This window comes from Myodes glareolus, chromosome 8, assembly GCF_982192425.1.
Source record: "Myodes glareolus chromosome 8, mMyoGla1.1, whole genome shotgun sequence".
NCBI classification, from domain to species: domain Eukaryota; kingdom Metazoa; phylum Chordata; class Mammalia; order Rodentia; family Cricetidae; genus Myodes; species Myodes glareolus.
This window is the reverse complement of record NC_142033.1, coordinates 72617812-72637605: the sequence shown is the minus strand read 5'-3', so window position 1 is coordinate 72637605 and position 19794 is coordinate 72617812. Positions and strand designations below refer to the sequence as shown.

Genomic DNA, 19794 nt, shown 5'->3' with positions numbered 1-19794 from the left:
CATGGGGCACAAAAAGCTTATCAGATAACTGAGACCACAGCCAGAGGTGGATTCTGTAAGACTGTGGCAAAGGCCAGTTTTTGAAGCCACCTTTTTATACTAGGGGCACCAGGCATTAGGTCTGTGTTGTAAAAGGAGCAGCGGGCTGCTTCCTGCTGCCCAACTCCCAGCTAGCTTTATACCCGAAATAATTACGCAGAAAACTGTATTCATTTAAACACTGCCTGACCCATTATATCTAGCTTCTTATTGGCTAACTCTCACATATTAGATTAACCCATTTCTAATAATCTGTATCGCCACTTGACTGTGGCTCACTGGCATGAGTCTAACCAGCGTCCATTTCGAAGAGGAGAGCCATGGCGTCTGCCTGACTCTGCTTTCTTTCTCCCAGCATTCTGTTCTGTCTACTCCACCCACCTAGGGGCTGGCTTATCAAAAGGCCAAGGCAGCTTCTTTATTTAACCAATGAAAGTAACACATACATGGAACACCCTCCTACACCAGTTCTGAACAAAGGAATTTTTACAATCTCGAGGTAAAACTCAGATACAGATTGCCTTACTTTACAATCTTCATTAACAGATTTTTTTTAGTTAAACTAGTGTTTGTACTTAATCTATTGTCTTCCTTGGTACTTCCAGGTGGTGTTTACTGAAGCCCTGTGCTCTCCCCTTTGATGCTTCCCATTTCACACAGCAAGGATAATGTGTAACCCAGAGGTCATATATCTATCTCCTAAAACTTAACTCAGCTCATGTCCATGTTAATCAAGGATGGCTGGGGTGTTAGGCTCTCAGTTTGCACAGAGATGCTTCAGCCTTGTAAATAGAGCTATGGGTTGTAAAGCGGAGTAACCCACTGTTAATAGTTATTCCTCAAGCTGCTGAGAAAGCTGCTGACAGTCTGTTCTCATTCTCCCAGGCTTACAACTTTATATTTCTTTATTTCTACATTTTTATTTTTGGAATATACATTTTTATATTCTTATTCTTGGACCCTTCATAGTCCATCAGGGCAGGAACTCAAGGCAAGAACCTAGAGGCAGGAAATGAAGCAGAAGCCATGGAGGAATGCTGCTTACTGACTTGCTTCCAGAGCTAACTCAGTTCTGGAACCAAGACCTTTATACAACCCAGGACCTTCTCCCCACAATGAGTTTGGCCTTACCACATGACTTGCCTATAGATCAGTCTACCAGAGGCATTTTCTCAATTTGACATTCCCTCTTCCTGGATTGTCCAGCTATGTCAAGTTGATTAAAAAAAAAAAAAGCCAACACAAGCCTCTAAAGGACAAGAATCAGGAAAAAACAAGACCATGTGTTTGCCCAGGAAAACCATCTTGGTACAACTTGTCCCCAGGATACTTTATTTATTTTTTTGGTTTTTCGAGACAGGGTTTCTCTGTAGTTTTGGAGACTACCCTGGAATTTTCTCTATAGACTAGGCTGGCCTTGAACTCACAGAGATATGCCTGTCTCTACTCCCGAGGGCTGGGATAAAAAAAAAAGGCATACACCACCACTGCCCGGCCCCCAGTATATTTGAAATACTGTTTTGAACTTGTCTTAACCTCTTGACCCCAAACCAGCATTTCTCTTTGAACTTTAGGTAAACTCGCCCCTGGGCTGTTGCTAGCATATCAAGAGCCATCAAGTCTTGTAGAACAGCTGACCTCATTTTAACTTTTGAATTTAGGCGTGAGATAGATCACTAAGCCTTAGAAAAGAAAAAAGAAACCACACTGGTGGTTATGTATTGAGAATTTGAGATGCAGAAGAATAATTTCAAGAAGGAATCCCACGTTGGAATGGAGTAAAAGGAAAATAGTGTGATGTTATCATTATTGAATGTATATTATAACAACAGTATAAAAGATGTACTGAAGGGCTGCAGAGATGTCCTAGTCAGTCAAGTGCTTGCTGAATAAACATAAGGGCCTCAGTATGGTCCCCATCATACATGCGGAAAGCTGGGTATGGTGGCAGAGTGCTGGGAAAGCAGAGACATGAGGAGCCCCGGCTCTCGCCAGCCGTCCACCTTTATCTAAACTGAACTCAGGATCCCAGCAAAAGACCGTGTCTCAAAACACAAGTAGACAACTCCTGAGGAACAACATCTGATACCTCTGCCTTCATATGTACACACATTCACGCATATACACACACATGTACACATACACATGCACATGCTCACATAATAACATGGACACCCACCTGCATACACCCTTACAAGTAATGAAGAAAACTAAATACAGCATAAGGGTACTACTACTGATAGATTTGTAAATAGGACTTACCTTTATGTATACGAAGAAGTTAAGACATCTGTTTTGTTTGTTTGATGAGAATTTTTAAATTTTTTAAAAAATAGTTTGCTTATGTAAATGGCATTGCCTTTAAAGAATTCTTAATATTTTAAAAAGTTTTATTTATTTACTTTGTAGGAATATTTTACTCACATGCATGTAAGTGAACCACGTGTGTACTTGTGGTGTCCCCAGGAATTGGGGTTACAGATGGTTGTGAGCCATTATGTGGGTTCTGGGAATTGAACTCAGGTCCTTTGTAAGAGCAACAAGTGCTCTTAACCACAGAGCCATCTCTTCAACCACTCTGTAAGGCATCCTTGAGACTGTGAAGATTCAAAACAAGTTTTATTCTAGATACTAAGTTCTTTCATTAGTTGCTGGACTTCAAGAATAACTTGAGTTCTTTTAGTCTGGATGAGGTAGGACTCTGTCCACTCTGAGAAGTTGTCAGCAAACAACAGAGGCATTTGTTTCTTTAATGAATGTCTGAGCATTCTGTGACTGGTGTAGCATACAAGTACCCTGGATATCCACAAGTTATAGCTTAGCTGAAGAAGTAACGTATGGATGTAGGAAGGTTCATAACTTTTTGGTGAAGACCTCAAGTGGTATGCTTATTATTTGACTATGTTTTGGGCAATTGCAAAGGTTGGGACTGAAAACTAGTTCTTTTGATTTTTGAGCATTTCTCATCAACCCTGGTTATGCACAGGTTTATTTAGGAAGGGATCCGGGATTATTGCTTAATGCTGTGTTTAGTTACTTTTCAATTGCTGTCATAAAAACACTATGATCAGAAGAAGCAACTTGCAGGGGAAAGGGTTCACTTTGTCTTAAAACTCTTGGGTCACATTTCACACTGAGGGAAATCAGGGCAGGAACTTGAAGTAGAAAGGAGAAAGGAACTGAAGCAGAATTCGTCTAGGGGTGCTGCTTACTGGCTTGCTCAGCCTGCTTTCTTTACAGTTTAGGACTACCTGCCCAGGGGTGTGTCACCCCCAGTGGGCTGGACCCTCCTACATCAATATTAATCAAAAAAATGCTCCCACAGACTTGCCTATGGGCAGTCTGATGGAGACATTGTGGTTTTTTTCCAGATAACTCTAGCTTATGTTAAGTTGACTAAAAATCAAACAAACCCAATAATCAGGACATGCAGAGAACAAACCCCATATTTAACATTTCCCACCACATTAATAATTTCTGGAGGCACCTCAGTAGTTTCTACTGTTAGAGGAGGTATGTCACTGGGGCAGGCTTTGAGGCTCCAAAAGCCTCCTGCTATCTCCAAGTTCTCTCTGCCTCCTGCCTGTGGTTTAAGGTGTGAGCCTTCAGCTATTGCTCCACCATTGTGGACTCTAACCCTCTGAAACTCTAAGCCCAAATTAAACCCCTTCTTCTGAAAGTGGCCTTGGTCATGGTGTCCTATCACAGCAGCAGAGAAGTCGCTAAGACACAGAGAAACTTCTCTGGTTTTATCGTAGTTAACAGGTTTCTTAACTTTTCTTCTCTACAAGAAGGCTTTCAGTCACCAACCTACATCTGTGGGTCCCTGCTGGGGTTGTATGATCCCAATTAGTGGGTTCCTGATGTGGGAGGGTATTCACTCAGAATGCACAGAGGTGAGAGTTTGAGTAAATAATCTATTGGCATACTTCCTCTTTTTCTTCCTAGACCCTCTACTTTTTGTCAGGAGTACAAATAGTGAGGACCAAGTATAGATCCTTCCATCTTTTGACCAGACCTCTCACCAGCCAGCCTATATTAAGACCAGAAGATGTTACAGTAAAATATTGCTCTCTTTTTCTTTAGGTTCTCAGGATTAATATATTTCTTTGTCTACATGTTTGAAATGTATTATTTGTCTATATGTGCATATGTGCACACATTAGTGCACATGTGCATTCAAACAGGTGCGTGCAGATATGACTTAACTCTTGTAGAGGTCAGAGGATGACTTGGTGGAGTTGGTTCTCTCTGTCCACCTTTATGTCGGTTCTAGGGATCTAACTCAAGATCTCAAGACATACCCAGCAAGCACATCCACTTGTTAAGTCATTTTGACAAAATCAAACATAGTTTCAGTTCTTGAAGATGCTTTGTAGCCAGGCAATCAAGGTAACAGAGGATGTATCTTAGGAGAGACAAGAAGCAGCCTCTGGGGGTAGAAAAATACCTCTCTTTGACTTGTATGTAGACTCCAAGAGACTCAATGATTCAGATGTCCCCCAGTCCATCACACTAGCTGGGATTCTAGGTGAATTGAGTGTGGCTTACCCAAGGATTAGAAATACTGCGTTGAGGCCCCAGCTTTTCTGTTTTTCATTCTTAACTAGAGTTGGAACCAGTTAGTGTTGTCTCTTGAAGGATCATGTGTAACTGGAGACTTCTCTCTGTCTCGCCTGCACCCACTGGACTGGTTTCTCTTTAGCTCACTGGTCCTGGCAACTGCTTGTAGACTAATCAATACTCAGAGGCTATTATTGATATAATTGTTTGACTGGTGGCTTAGGCTATAACTAGCTAGCTCTTATTTGTTAATTAACCCATTTCTAATAGTCTGTATATCACCACGTGACCTTGTCATTATCTTAGGTGTTCTGGCATCATGTTCTATCAGCAACTCACTGGCATTTCTCTCGACCCCACCTTCTTTCTCTCTCCCTCTCTGCTTGGATTTCCTGCCTAGCTATATTCTATCCTGCCATAGGCCAGAGCAGGTTCTTCATTAGCCAATGGAAGGACTGTATATTCACAGTGTACAGAAGGACATCCCACATCAATCATGTCCTGCATTAACGTTGCTGAGATTGGAATGCAAGTCCCTGCTACAGGCACATTTCTTCCTACTTTGATGGAAAAAGGCTTCTCCTGAGAGTCTCTAAAAAGTTCCAAAGCACTTGACTGCTCTTTCAGAGGACCCGAGATCAATTCCTAGCACCCACGTAGCAGCTCACAACTGTCTGTAACTCCAGTTCCAGGGGATCTGACACCAATGCACATAAAATAAAAATAATAAATTATTTTTCAAAAATTCCCAGGCAGCTATGTTAGTCAGAGGTTTGCCTACATGGATGGTTCTGTATTTTTCCAGATTGTCATCAAAGTTAAAAATGGAAACAGGCAATCTTTCTCTTTGACTTTGGACCTCATATGTAAGAAAATATAAAATATCTGGGAAGCTAAATCAACAGCCTTAGAGATTGATTGTCTACTGTAAATGAACAAAACAAGGTAGAAAATCGGTGGCACAGGGAAGCTATCTAGAAGTCCAGAGCTACTAGTGAGGAGTTATGGGAAAAGGAGAGAGACAAGCAAAGCTTTCACAGTGCAGGAACGTACCAGGAGGTAGCAGCATACTCTAGAACTAGTGACAAAATGTGTTCCAGACAGGAGTCACTGCACCATTGCCATTGCCCAGCGCCAACTGGACAGCTGTTTGCAGAATTGAGTCTCTGAGCATCCATCCAGCACCCTCTCTCTCCTATGCTTGCCATCACCTAAGCCTCAGGGCAAGTGAAAAGAGGAGACACAAGAAAGTGCTTGCTGAGGGATGTGTGGATGTGATGTAATAGGCTCCTTTGAAATTACTGGTCATACAGGGAGTTGCCACTGGATGTGGTGTGTTTTTTCCTATTTTTAATTTTGTTTTGATTCAGGGTTTTACTGTGTAGCTTTGGCTGGCATGGAACTCACTATGTAGACTAGGCTGACCTCAGACTCATAGCGATCCACCTGGCTCTGCCTCTGGGGTGCTGAGATTAGAGTTATGTGCACCACAGCCAGCCCCTGATGTGTGACTTTGGCAGCATACCTTGATTCAGGAAGGGCTGACTTCTAACCTCTGCTCCTGCCCACAAAGATTTTCTTCTGGTGGGTGTATTCGAGCCACTGGCCTGCTGATGGTTCAGTGGCTAAAGCACTTACCTTACTTACAAGCTTGACAATGTGTGTTGGCTTTGGGAGTGAGAGAACCAACTCCTGAAAGTCGTCTTCTGACATCCACATGCATGCCATGGCATATGTGCACCTGCACTAACACACACATACAGTAGTAGTACAGCTTTTTAGAAAGGAAGGAAGGATATACTTTCAAGGGAAACTTATTTACATAGTACAAGCTTCCTGTATGTGTTCTGTTATGTATAGTTCTATATACAGCTTCATGTATCACATGACTCATTAACATCTTACGTTTCCACCCGGGGTTGTGTATTTTAGTGTTATCGTGAACCTTTGGTTACTTTCAGACATTCTGGAGTACCTGTGTTCCTGTGCCAATGGCAGTAGCATGTTTTAGTTGATCTTATTCTGGGGATTACCATCTTCTTTGCCAACTTGTTTTTTCAGCTAATCATGTAAGACTTTGCGTAAGGCCTTCTGAACCTTACCCTCTGCCCTATTTTCCTATCTTACTGCTACACTGTAAGACACACACTGAGGATATCAACTGTGAAAGCAACTGGGGACCATCAGGGTAGCGTGTTTGTGCACCATGTTCGTGCCTGCTACCCAGGGAGGCCTGAAGAGTATGTAGGATCTCCTAGAACTAGAGTTAGGGATGGTCGTAAGCCTCCATGTGACTGCTAGAAATCAAATCCAAGTCCTCTGGAAGAGCAAATAGGGCTTTTAACCACTGTGCCATCACTGCAGCCTCTGACATTTGATCCTTAATGTAATGCTCATATGTCAAAAAGTATTCTTTTATGTGTTTCAACCACAGTGTTTTTCTTTGCAGTGCTGGAGGTCCAGCTGAGGACCTCACACATGCTAGCCATGTGCTTTGTCGCTGGGCCACATCAGCAATGGCTTTAGCCATTTGAAAATGTAGAAAGAGTTCTTGGTTCATGGGCAGTACAGAAACAGGGCAGGAGTGGGCCACAGTTGGTGTTTAGACCCTGGTATGTCTATTCAGCTTTGAAGGGAAGAATAAAGATTGAGTGCTAAGCATAGTCCCTGCCACCTGTAACTGTAGTGTCCCTACACAAAGAGTGATGCTTATTTGTCCTTCGTGAGAGAGCATTTGGTTAGGCTAACTTGTGCCCTTAGGTCTTCAGAGGAGCAGCTGAGCCACGCCTACCACCTGCTGAAGACACAGCTGACCCAGGACCATGCTGAGATCCGCCTCTCAGCCTTCCAGATTGTGGATGAGCTCTTCACCAGGTCTCATCAGTTCAGAGTGCTGCTTGTTTCTGACTTCCAGGAATTCCTGGAGCTCACACTAGGCACAGATAATGAGCATCCCCTGCCTCCCCCACGGGAGGCAGCTCAGAGACTAAAGCAGGCAGCCATGCAGGCTGTGGAAGGTTGGAATGAGAAGTTTGGGGAGGCCTATAAGAAGCTAGCCTTGGGCTACCACTTCCTAAAACACATCAAAAAGGTGAGTCTTGGGCAGGACAGTCTGCTTCCCTGTGGTGGGAAGGAGCTCTTTTCATTGAGGGTTTGGCAGGGTGCACAGCCCTGGGTAGGCAAGACAGCTGGATCAGCATGCAGTAGAATGGAGGATGTTCCCTAAAGGTCAGAACAGCCTTGGGGAAGAAAACTGCACCTGGCACCTGCCTGAGAGTGGAGATAAGCCTGTAGAATCATACTCCTAGATGCCCTCCCTCTGCTTTAGGATGGGCTCCTCTTTCTGGGACATACCCTATTCTTGCCAGTAAGCCATGCTTAGTTCTTGCCATGAGCTCTGACTGGTGCTGGGTTTAGTAGGACACCAGGTTCTGTTCTGTCTTCCAGCCCTCCTGTCGCTGCTCAGATTCTGTCATGCCTCTGTCAGCAGCACAAGCAAATGGCTGGACCTTCCTAAATCATTATGGTTCTTTTTTTTAATTATTTATTTATTTATTTATTTATTATGTATACAATATTCTGTCTGTGTTTATGCCTGCAGGCCAGAAGAGGGCACCAGACCCCATTACAGATGGTTGTGAGCCACCATGTGGTTGCTGGGAATTGAACTCAGGACCTTTGGAAGAGCAGGCAATGCTCTTAACCTCTGAGCCATCTCTCCAGCCCCATCATTATGGTTCTTATATGGGTGTCACCTACTCTCTGGAGTGTAGGCGTAGTGCTCTTACATTTCCTGACTGCTTGGACCCGAATAATCACACAGAAACTATATTAATTATAACACTGCTTGGACAATAGCTTAGATGTATTCCTAGCTAGCTAAATTAACCCATTTCTATTATTCTATGTATTGCCACGAGGCTGTGGCTTCCTGGGTAAGGTTCCAGCATCTGTCTCCTTCAGCAGCTGTATGGCGTCCATTGACTCCACCTACTCTTTCCATTTATCTCTGTTTGGATTTCCTGCCTGGTTTTGCTCTTGCTAAACCATTGGCCAAAACAGCTTTATTATTCAACCAATAAAAGCAACACATATACAGAAGGACATCTCACATCATTGGAGTTTACTCCTGGGTGGTGTGTATGTTCTAGGTCTATCTGATAACCCCTGGCCTGCAGTTAGAGGAGCATCTGCTTCCCAACAGTGTTGAACTTGTCATTGGATGTGGAAGATGTGGCAGGATGATGCAGCCTTGTTTGAAATGTTGTAGATTAGAAACCATCAAGTTGTGGCTTTGTGTTGATGGCACTGTATCTTTTTGTACTTCGTGTTTGTGTTTGCTGTAGGCAATCCTAAACTTCCTTTTCAATTTCTCAGGTGGATTTTCGGGATGTCAATGTTAGGTCTTTGGCAGAAAGGAAGCGAGAAGAGGAGAAACAGAAGCACTTGGATAAAATCCACAGAGAAAGTGCTGAACGGGCTAAGAGAGAAATGGAAGGTAAGTTCCTAGGTTAAGCCCTTGAAACTGCCCCCTGTGGTCCCTTGTGCTTGTTTCCTAGTTGTTTTTTAATCTAGCCTGAGACCATGCAGGTAGGTTTGCAAGACAGAATGGTTCAGGATGATGTTGAACCGTCACAGGCTGCCTGTAGTGCATGTGTCTCCTAGTGATTTGGTCTTCCTGTAACTATTTGACGTAAGTCTCTGAGCAGAGGAGCTGGGCGTAGTAGCTGTGACTTCAGGAAGGAGTCTATACTCTGTCACTAGCTAGAGGCCTTCTTGCCCTTTCTTCTCGTGTCCAGCATCTGTTCTTGCTAGTTCAGTTCCCCAGATCCTCATCCTTCCTGGGAGTCGACCTTTGTGAGATGGGGCAGTGCTCTCTGTTCTCGAGAGCAGGTCTTAGGTTCTTTCTGTGTCCAGAGCCTCTCACATACACCTGTCCTGTGAAAACCCAGGCCTTGGGGGAAGGCTACAGGAGACAGCTGTGCTGTGAATGGTTTAGAGGGCTCCAAGAGGGTGCACCCGGTAAAGTATGTAGTGGTGATGACCTCTCTGGGACCCCTATTCTGAGTGAAAGGCTGGCCTGTGGTAGTGGTCACATAGGCTCCTGTGAACTGCCACACAACCGTGATCAGAGATGTACTCCAGAGACTGAGCTATTGTACTAATAGTTTATTAAATGGTTGGAAGTGTTCTGATTTATGCACCAGGGCATTGGCTTTCCTCGGTGGCACCATGATCTTCACTTTGGTGCCCTGGGGAGCACCAAATAGGCATCTATTGCTCTTTGGCTCAAGATGACAGAATAAGCAAGTGTTTCAATGTCTGCAGAAATGTCTGATGAAATTGGATACAGCCTGACAGAAGTGGAGAACTGCTTTAAACTGCTCGTGCCCTTGGACTTTGGCCCATACCCAGAGGATAAATTCTTTGGTGAGGCATCTGGCATAACAGAGGGCCATGTTCCTTATGTCTTGAGCCCAGACCTGGCAACTTCTCGTGAGTCTGGTCTCCCTCTGTCTCAGAATGAAGAGCAGCCATGCTGTAGCAAGGACCTGGTTGACTCTGCAGACCATGTAGGATCTGTTGTTGGTCTGAAGGCACTGGCCCTAACAGCCACTCAAGACCCCTCCAGGGATGAGGATGAGCACAGTGACCCAGAGGAGTTCCTGAGGAGCCATGGACTGGGATCCCACAAGTACACACTGGATGTGGAACTCCCCTCAGGTAACTGACTGCTGGGGCTGTGCAGTGCCTCCATGCGCTGCCCTGGCCTACCAAGGTTTGTAGCTCCCTCACTGGCACTGGTTGTCTCATGGTAGAATTTAGACTTGGGAACTGCAGTTTCTTGGGTTGGGCTATAGAGGGACCTCCATCTGGTTAGTCTTTCCTGTGTAACTCTTCTCTGAGTTTCTGCCACCATGGGATTCTCAGTCATTATAGTCCTATACTAAATGAGGTTATGAGCAGGGATACAGACTCCATGGCAGCTGTATGGCCATCCACCTGAAGGTCCACCAGGGGCACCTTCCTAGGAGGAAAATGTGATCAAAGTATGATTTCTTGCTGTGTTTACAATGACGGGGATGTGGCAGAGTTGTGCCTGGCCCTAGCATTCCAGCCTTGTGGGTACAGAGGTGCTTACTTGTCCATCTCTTGATCTTGGTTGGACCAGATGTCCTCACAGGTGCCATCTGTTCACCTTGTGGAATATTGTTGGTAGGGACTGGTGCTCTTCAGGATCCACAGCTTTAAGTTAATATCGCTGATGTACTGCACCTTGCCTTGGAAGCATACAAGTGCTAGTGAGCTCCTTTCTGGGGGCCTGTCTAGCAGGTGTTGTGAAGGAAATGAAGACCCTGTCAAGAAAAGGCAGAATGGCAGGTGTCACTGAGACCCTGGGACCAAGAGGTGGAGGCAGTCCTAAGAGAAGAGGAAAGAGAAGGTGACTGAGCAGTCTAGCCCTCTGGCTGGGAAGCCAGGGCTGGAGCAGTGGAGCTGTGTGAGGGGCAGCCTCAATGCAGAGCCAGAATGGTTGATACTGTCCCAGAGTTTTTCCACATGGTATGTTTTTCTCTCAGAGTTGACCAGTGTCTGGGACATGCTTGGAGTCACATTTCCAATGGGCTTCATGGCTTCTGCTACATGACTGGCCTTAGCATCCCTCTGACTTGCTTTGCCTTGTTTTAGATGGTCTGAAGGTGCAAGAGAATGAAGACAACCTTGCTGTCCTCCATGCTGCTAGAGATTCGCTCAAACTCATCCAGAACAAGTTTCTGCCAACTGTGTGCTCCTGGGTCCAGGTGAGGCTCAGTACCTGGTCTTCAGCAGTGAACTTGGGCTCCAAGACCAGGCAAAGCAAGGATGTCGAAGGCGGGAACACTCATCTGGGTGGGGATGAGCATTTCCCCTCCCCCTAGAACTTTGTCCCTTCCTAGAAGGAGGGCTAGGCCATGGGTCTCCTGGCCAGATCAGGCTCTCTGGGGATGGGCTGGGCTTCACGAGTCACGCTTTGTTTTACAGCGGTTTACCCGTGCGGGGATCTACAGTGAACACTTAAAGCAGGCCATTGACCTGAAAATGAAATTGCAGCTTGCTCTGAAGAAATGTGAGGAACTGAACATCAAGCCTGAGAGAGAGCCGAGGAGTAGGGTGAGTTCCTGGAGCTGAGGCTGAGAGGTCCCAGGAGTCTACACTCGGCCATTTGAGCAGGCAGGCGTCACCAGCTTCAGAAGATTCTGGGCTTTTCCTTACTGAGTTTTTATGGTGGTAGTCCCAGATCAGTCTCTCCCGAGAGATGACCTACCTGCTCCTCTTCACTTGGGGTTCAGACCTATCCCTCAGCAGATCTCTGTGAAGTCAGTTCATGGTGGCTGCATTCCTGTTGTTAGGGTCTGTTCACCCTGTGTTATAGCCAAAGATACTTACAAAGTACTGAAAACCCATGCATCAAGGGCTCCTCCTGAGAGCCTAAAGAACTAGACTGTGCCCTGGCCTAGTGTTTAGTAGGTGGAGGCTTCTGTGGAGTTGCTATCTAATAGGGAATCCTGTCTCTGGGCAGGACAGACAGAATGAAACCTTCAGAATGCTCTGGTGCAGTCAGGTGAGCATGGCTATTGTGCCCTTTGGGATGGGGACCTGAAAGCCACCTGCCTGTTGGATTGCATGTGGCCTCAAACTCGAATAGGCTAGGTTGTTTGTGGGCAAAAACAAGGTATTTTTGAGATTCAGGGGGTTGACAAGGTGCTGTATCTCCTTGAGTGAGGATCTAGTGTTGAAATAGAACAGGGGTACATGGGTTCTCTGGATGGGACCAGAGAGATGGGAGTCCCAGACAGGACCAGAGAGAGGTGTGGGGCATGTGTTCTGGGTGCCTGGTAGTGGGTAAGGATTCAGTCCTGTAGTGACCTAGGAGTCACCGACGCCATCCATGCCAGGTACACTGGCAGAGTGTATTGCTGTACCTGGAAGAGGTGCTGCACTTGGAGTGGGAATGGAGATCCTGGGCCTGAGGGCTGCATGGACCTGGGGTTCTTCACAAGTCATCACAGAGTGGGGAGATGGCTGCTGCATTTGGGTAGATGGGGCTTGAGGTTTTGGTTGGAAGACAGAAAACTGTCACAGTCCAAACTCTCTCTCTTCTCACAGCTCCCAGCTGACAGTCATCACCCATGTCTCTCTCGGCTGCTTCTAATGAAAACGTTTTGCATTTATCTGTGGGAGTCAGTTCTCTCCTTGTAGCATGTAGCTCCACAGACAAGAGCCAGGTCCCTGGCAAGTGCCCTTCCCCGGCTGGAACATCTCACTGGCTCTTCCCAGCTGGTTTCCAAACAGAGAAAATAGACGTTAGAGCTGCCTCATCCCCATGGAATTATGTTTGAAACCTTGACCCTTAGTCTGGTCTCTGAACAAAGCCTTAGAGCATTGGTTCTCAACCTGTGGGTCAAGACCCTTTCACAGGGTCAGATATCCTGCATATCAGATGTTTACATTACGATTCATAACAGTAGCAAAATTATAGTTACTATGGTTTGGCATTAGCACATGAGGAAGTGTATTAAAGGGTCGCAGCATTAGGAGGGTTGAGAACCACTGCCTTAGAGGTTAGCTAACCTGGTCAGTCTGACTAGTAAATTCTGTTTTGGAAGCTAGCTTTGAGGTGGAAACAGCACCGCCTTTACTGAGGAAAAGCTCAATTTTGAAGCCATCCACTGCTCCAGCTTAAAGTCAAGAGGACACACATCTAACATTTAGAGACCCTGTTGACCCCTTGTGGCAGCTGAAAGGGCAGTACAGGAAGTGCTGGGACCAGATGGGGTAGGAGGGAGCTCCTGACTATTCTGCTGCTGCCCGCTGGTCCCAGCTTTACAGAGGGTATGTGTGATGTGGGCCAGCAGAGGGCAACCTTGCTTCTCTTTCAGTGGGCCAGCAGTTGCCTTCATGGCAATGATGGAAATACTGTGCCGCACCTGAGTCTGTCTGGCGGTTTTGGTATGTGGGTTAACATCTTGTGAGAGTTGCATTTGGTTGTGTCACTAATCAAGTCAGATTTGTGAATCTTGAGCAATATATGTCTACAGCAGAGAGCGCTTCTCCAGCCCTCACTGTAGCAGTCAGGAGGAGTTCATCTCTACACTCAGTGTCCAAAGTCATCAGTGCTCCAGGCTTGGCCAAGACTGGGAAGTGGAAGTTTACCTCACTATTTTGCTGTGTACCCCAGTCCCTTCCTGAAGATCTCAGTCAAGCCAATTACTACACTATGTGAACAGTCACCTTGCTGATGGGCCTTGGCAGTACAGGGACATCTTTGGGTAGCTGGTGTTCCAGGGACTGGCCATAGAACTTTGAGTACTCTTGGGTAGCACAGAAGGGTTTTTCAAAGGACTAGGTATTACCAGCTTGCACTATCTTACTGGGACCAGCAGCAATGCTGGGGCTGGCAGGACTCCAAGCCCTGAGGGTCTTAGCAGTGTGGCTGTTCTCCTTGGCCTGAAGCTTTGTCGGGTTGACAAAGCTGGGTGTTGTTGGGCACTGTTGTCTTAGCCACATCCCTTGGCTCCATATTTCCTGAGTGCTGAGTGAGCGGCTGCTGTAGGAGACCTGAGCAGTCTTCCTCTGATACCTTTGTGGGTGGTGAAGACATGCAGCCTCCTGGGTCAGAGCTCTATATTGAGTTCAGCCAGCAATGGGTGCTGCAACTTCTGTCCACAGAGCCCACGTAAGAAGCACCATTTTTCCTATGTGGCTTGTACCTATGTCTCTGTTACCTGTTTGGTAATGGCCAAGCATACAATGCCACTGAATGGAAGCTGGTCCTGGTGGTGAAACCCTGTGATCCAAATTACTTGAAAGGCTGAGGCAGGAGGATCATAACTTCAAGACCAGCTTGGGCTACAGAGTAATTTCTAGGGCTGCCTAGGCAACTTAGTGAGCCCTTGTTTCAAAATAGAAAAAGACCTGGGGATTTAACTCAGTGGTAGAGTGCTGCCTAGCATCTTTGAGGCTCTAGGCTCAATCCCTGGTACTACACCAAAAGAGACTGAGTAGCTTGCCCTGACTCCTGCTAGCTGTCCTAAAGCATCTGCTGTCCTAGCTTCCTGTTGTAGATCTGCCTTTGGTGTAAGGGGGCGTGGGCCCATAGTAGATGATCAGGACATGGCTATGTCAGTACTTTGGCTCCCAGGACTGAGGGCAGTTTCACTGGTCATTTCCTAACTCCTTTGGGACACAGCTCCAGGAGTCTGAGACCCAGCACTTTAACATTGCAAGGACGGTCTTCCTGTGGTGCATGGTGGGCAGTCTTGGGTTGATGTGACGCCCAGGGCCTGCACTGTTTCCATTATCCCTTGTTGTACCCAGTGACTCCTAGCCTGATATTGTCCAGATTAGTCCATGTATCCTGTGCATCTCAGCAAGCAGTGGCCCTCCCAGCTGGAGCCTGACTACTCTCACTTGTGCCTTGGGCTCTGCTGTGAAGACAGGCCCTTCAGGGCCTTTGGGGGAGTCCTCTGACTCCTCTGGTCACACAGGTCAGCACACTAACCCAGACCATCTGGGCCCAGTGAGGTGGCAGCCCATGGACTGAGGGTGCCCCACCTTCAGTGGCAAGGCAGGTAGTGCTGTGCTCTGCTCTCAGTTAATGGACACTTCCTAGACCTGTCTCTACAAACTGATTTTAACAGAAGGCACTGCTCTGAAATCCTTGGAGATTTCGCTTGCCGCAGCTGGAGAGTGAGTGAGGCGCTGCTTGTAGATGAAGTGATTGGCGGCTCCCGGACTGTGAGTGGCAGCGCCCAGGCTCAGGTGAGCACTGCTTCCCAGAATAGATTCAGCAACTGCCTATCTACACATCGCCCGCCCTTCCTGCAGCTGGTGGGCAGCTCCTTGCAAGGCTGCTGCGCCACAGTGTCGTGTGGGGGAGGGGCAGGGAGAGAGGGCTAATGAATGTCTATGTTAATTAGAGCTGTTTTAATTAGAAATCATGATGAGGTGTTCACTAATTTCCAAATAAAATTTACGGAGGGTTTAAATCATTTCCTAGTGTTTCCCCATTTAGCACGGGATTGGCATCGTTAACTCCTCATGTAGAACAGGCTGAGCAGGGAACACTAATTCAATAATGCATGATTTAAACATTTAAGAACTTCTAACAAATGTGTGAGATTGAAACAAATACAGTGCTACTAGTCATAAACAGCAGCCCAGACTTTGGACAGGTCCAGGCTGTCTTTGGAAGGCTGGTTTGATGCAGGCTGTGCTGGGTAGTCCCCTTTCTTCCCAGGCTTCTGTGGAGTCCAGCCCCAGTTCCCATTTGAATGTTGCCATTGGTTTCTGCACAGTATTGCTTTCCTTTTGACATAGATGGTCTATCTTCAAAAATACTTAAACCAGTTTAAACATGTCTAAGCATTTGCTTTACAGAGTGTGTGCACTTCAGCTCAGTTTGGTGGCAGGCTGGGGATAAATCTTGACCCGATCAATGTGGAAGGCCATTTGGTGGAGTTAGTTTCCACCTGCTCTGTTACAGAAGAGCTGTAATAACCTATGGCGGCCTCATTATTTAAACTGATAAAAATCCTTTGAAAACTTTTAAATTGCCTGCCTTTTCATTATGGAGCTCTGATCATGGTTAGTTTGTGTTATGTAATTAACAAAATACGAATTTCTACCAGCTGGTGGTCAGAGCGGTGATTGCAGACATCAGTACGTCTGACTTATCAGCAGCTGCTCTTTCCTTCCTGGACTGTTGGTCTACCTGTTCATGTGGTTATAAATGTGTCTTTGTGCACACCAGTCTTATGGGCCATGTGGCAGCAGACATCCTCATGGAACCACGGACTCATCTTCGCCCTCTCACAGCAATAGAAATCAATCTGTTTGGTTCATGCTGTGCAGCCTTGCTTGCTTTCTGTGTTGGGTGCTGGACAGCCTGCCTTTCAGATCAGCCTCCTTACCAGGCCCATGGGTGCTATGTCGGGAGCTCACCCAGGCCCAGCTCCTTTTCTGCTGAGTGTTAAGAAAGCTCCCTAGGCTGTGCAGGATTTGCTTCTTGTAGGTGAAAAGGACAGAGGCAGAAAACCCAGGGAATGAAATGTTGAACCGTCAGGCACACCCGGGGAAAGCAGGGAAACTAAATCAGCCCTTGCAGGACCTTGTGCAGCAGCAGGGCCCGTAAACAGCCTTCTCAATGCTGTGCTCCCTCCATCACCCTGAAGGCCAGGCACGCACCCAACAGCAGGGAGTGGGGAGGGCTTTGAGCATAAGTTCTTATGCTCACGGGTGGGAGCAAATGGCTCTGCAGCCTGTCCACCAGCTTTTACCCTCCCATGCCCTACTGCATGGATTTGGTCTTGGTTTTCCCTGGCTCTAATGTCCAGCCCAATCATTTGTCTTTCCAGAATGAGCTAGCTCTCAGTACCTTCTCATATGTTGTTTCTGTAGCTCCAGGAGTACCCCATCCGATTATTTCCTCCATTTCACAGATGAGAAAGCAATCTGGTGGAACTTGTTTGATCTTGGCCCTCCTAGAGTCCCAGATGCAGAGTGAAAAGGCTGCCTGATGCATACGGCACCCACACCTTTGGGACAGGCCACACAACATAGCATGGCCTCATGTTCCCAGAGGCTGGCCACCTGCTTTCACCTGAGACGGCAGCCAAGGCTCGGGGAGGGCCCTGTTCCAATCCTGGCAAGTGTTAGCTGTGAGGACACACTCCTCCCCTGCGTGGTTGGCTTTCTCTGCACACTCCTGGGAAGAATGATTAGTGATTTCACACTTCATTGGATGTTAATGTGTGGAGTTCACATAACCTCATTCATGATAACTCTCCCTGCCTCTGCACCACTCACACAACCTTGTCTTTGGGAGCATGTGTATGTGGGTTCCCAGAGAAGCTGGTTTGAGTATACCCATTAGGAGCACTGTAAACCCAGAGCACCTGGCCTGTGTCCACCTAGGCTCCCAGGCCTCAATTTGATTAACAGTATGTGACTCCCTTACCCATCTGACTAGCTAGCTGCTTGTTTGGATCCAGCAGAGATTTCTAGTCTTAGCCTTGCTGTAGAAATGGACTTCCAGGCACATTCTAGGCACACCAAGGCTCTTTGCCTCGTGCTTTGTAGCAGGCTAGACTCAGCTCTTGAGCCCCAGTTCCAGGAAGCTCCCTGGCACTGGAGCTGTTGCGCATACTGGATTCTCAAGGGCAGGTTTCTGTAGACTGTTCCACACGTGTTTCAGATCAGGGGAGAGGAGGAGAAATGCCCATCCCTGTGTGTCCTGCAGTGTTATTGTGAGATCCCTTGTGTATGTGGCCTTTATAGAAACAGTCATTCCAGAAAATGAAGTTTTGCTCCAACATAATGTTTGGACTTGAGCATGTGTTCGAGTGCCCTGCCTGCATCTGGGCAGGTTTGACTCAGTGACACCAGGTGCCTGTTCTGTGTTATCACGTGGTGAGCACCACTACACCCTCTGTCCTCTGAAGGTGCGTCCCTGGCAGCCGAGATGCACATGAGATATTGGCCTGGCCGGGCAATTTGCACGGCCTTCCAGGGAGGGCATTAGCATATAAATAGCAGATGCAATGACGGCCATCACAGCTGAGCACGTTTAATTTTTAGTTTATAAGATAGAATGGGTTTTTAAATGCATAGCCATCAAGCCGCTGAAAGACAAATGCAGTTTGGAACTCACTTGTCTGACGAGGCCTTACATCATTTTTTTTTAAAAGGGAAATAGACACACATAAAACTGAACAAAAGTGATTTCTTGGGTGAAAAGTAATTGAGATTGCGCACCAAGTTAATTAGATCGTACAAAATTTATTTAATGGTCTCAGCTGTATCTCTAGGCTGTGGGCTTGGCGGCCATGGCTTTCTGGATGTTGAGATGCTCTTCCCATTCCTTCGCAAATAATTAGCACTCACCACCCTACTTCTGTAAACTGATTGCGTTGTATATTTTAGCCATTTTATTGCTTGTTTAATTATGATCATGACGACTCATTTTTCTAAATCCTTTTAACTGTGGGTGAGAATCAATTTGTATAAAACCAGCAGTGCCCCCACCATGGCAACAGTAGTGGGTAAAAGCTTGTGTCTATCCTGTGGGTGGATGAATTGGCCCTCTGTAAGGATCTGTAGCTCCCACCAGGGGGTGCAGCTTGGGAGAAGACATCTGATTGGCTGGAAGGGTTTCTGACCACCACCCTATCCTCAAAGGCACCCAAGGGTTTCACCTGTCAGAAAATCTCCCGAGTGAGATGCCTGTGCTGATGTGTGGCTCCCATGTGCAAATCTCATTAAGGATTGGTCTTTCCCTCTGGCTTCATGTAGTTTGTGTTATATTGTTTCCCAAAAGTAGAAAATTTGGCCCTCTCTTGGGATAAGAGTAAATTGTTCTTGAGAACATTTCAAAAGTCTAGCCTTATTTTGAAGATATTACCAATCCTGACGCCTTTTTATCAGGTGTGAGCTCTTTCCCAGGACCCTTGGTGTCCAACTATTTTCTGCAGACCCCTCTGGATGCTGCCTCCTGTCTGACCTCCCATGGGACTTTAGAGGCAGGTTACTACCACAGTGGCCATGACCTCTTGAGATTCTAAAATAGTGAGTGGAGGCTGGTCACCTGAAGTTCCAGATTATCCCATGAAGGTCTTCTCCCCTCTGGGCCTCTGGGCTGTGTTACCTTTCCAGGGGACTGTCCCTTGTGGCCATCATGTTCCTGGCCAGACTCCTGAGCAGGTCACAGGAGTGTCCCTACAGTAGAGCTCTGAGGTTTTCCACATCAGAGTATTTTCCTGATCCTCAGGTGTGGCTCATCTGTCCGCTGTCCTTAGTATCTTTGGCACCAAGGATTTGCAATGTTGATATTTACCAAATGTGAATTCAGATTTCACATTAGTTTCACTTACGTGTTAACAGTGGCATCTCTAGATTCCAGTTGTTGCAATGTGAGGATCCCATCTCCGAATAGTTGCAGAGTCAAGTATAGAAATGACTGGCATCTCTCTGTGGCTCCAGAGAAAGCCTGGGTCTTTTCAAGGCAAACGCAGACAGCCAAAGGCCTTATCAGTACTAATTTAAGAACAAGAAAGAAGCCAGTGCTTCAAATTTAATCTTAAAAATAAATGATTTAGTTGGGGAGGAAGAAGATAAAATTCTAATAGTTACCTAAACAGTTGAATATTTTTAGGG

General features: G+C 46.4%; 1 protein-coding gene across 6 annotated transcripts in view; it reads left to right on the top strand.

Moving 5' to 3' along the window:
* Nucleotides 1–19794, top strand: part of Uvssa (UV stimulated scaffold protein A) — a 42692-nt gene that overhangs the window by 3736 nt on the left and 19162 nt on the right. For all 6 annotated transcript variants that reach the window (XM_048414899.3, XM_085692055.2, XM_048414894.3 and 3 more), the window contains 5 exons: nucleotides 7363–7693; nucleotides 8980–9100; nucleotides 9931–10326; nucleotides 11290–11402; nucleotides 11623–11751. In XM_048414899.3, the coding sequence (XP_048270856.3) occupies nucleotides 7363–7693; nucleotides 8980–9100; nucleotides 9931–10326; nucleotides 11290–11402; nucleotides 11623–11751 (1090 nt within the window). The remainder of the gene's footprint in view (nucleotides 1–7362; nucleotides 7694–8979; nucleotides 9101–9930; nucleotides 10327–11289; nucleotides 11403–11622; nucleotides 11752–19794) is intronic.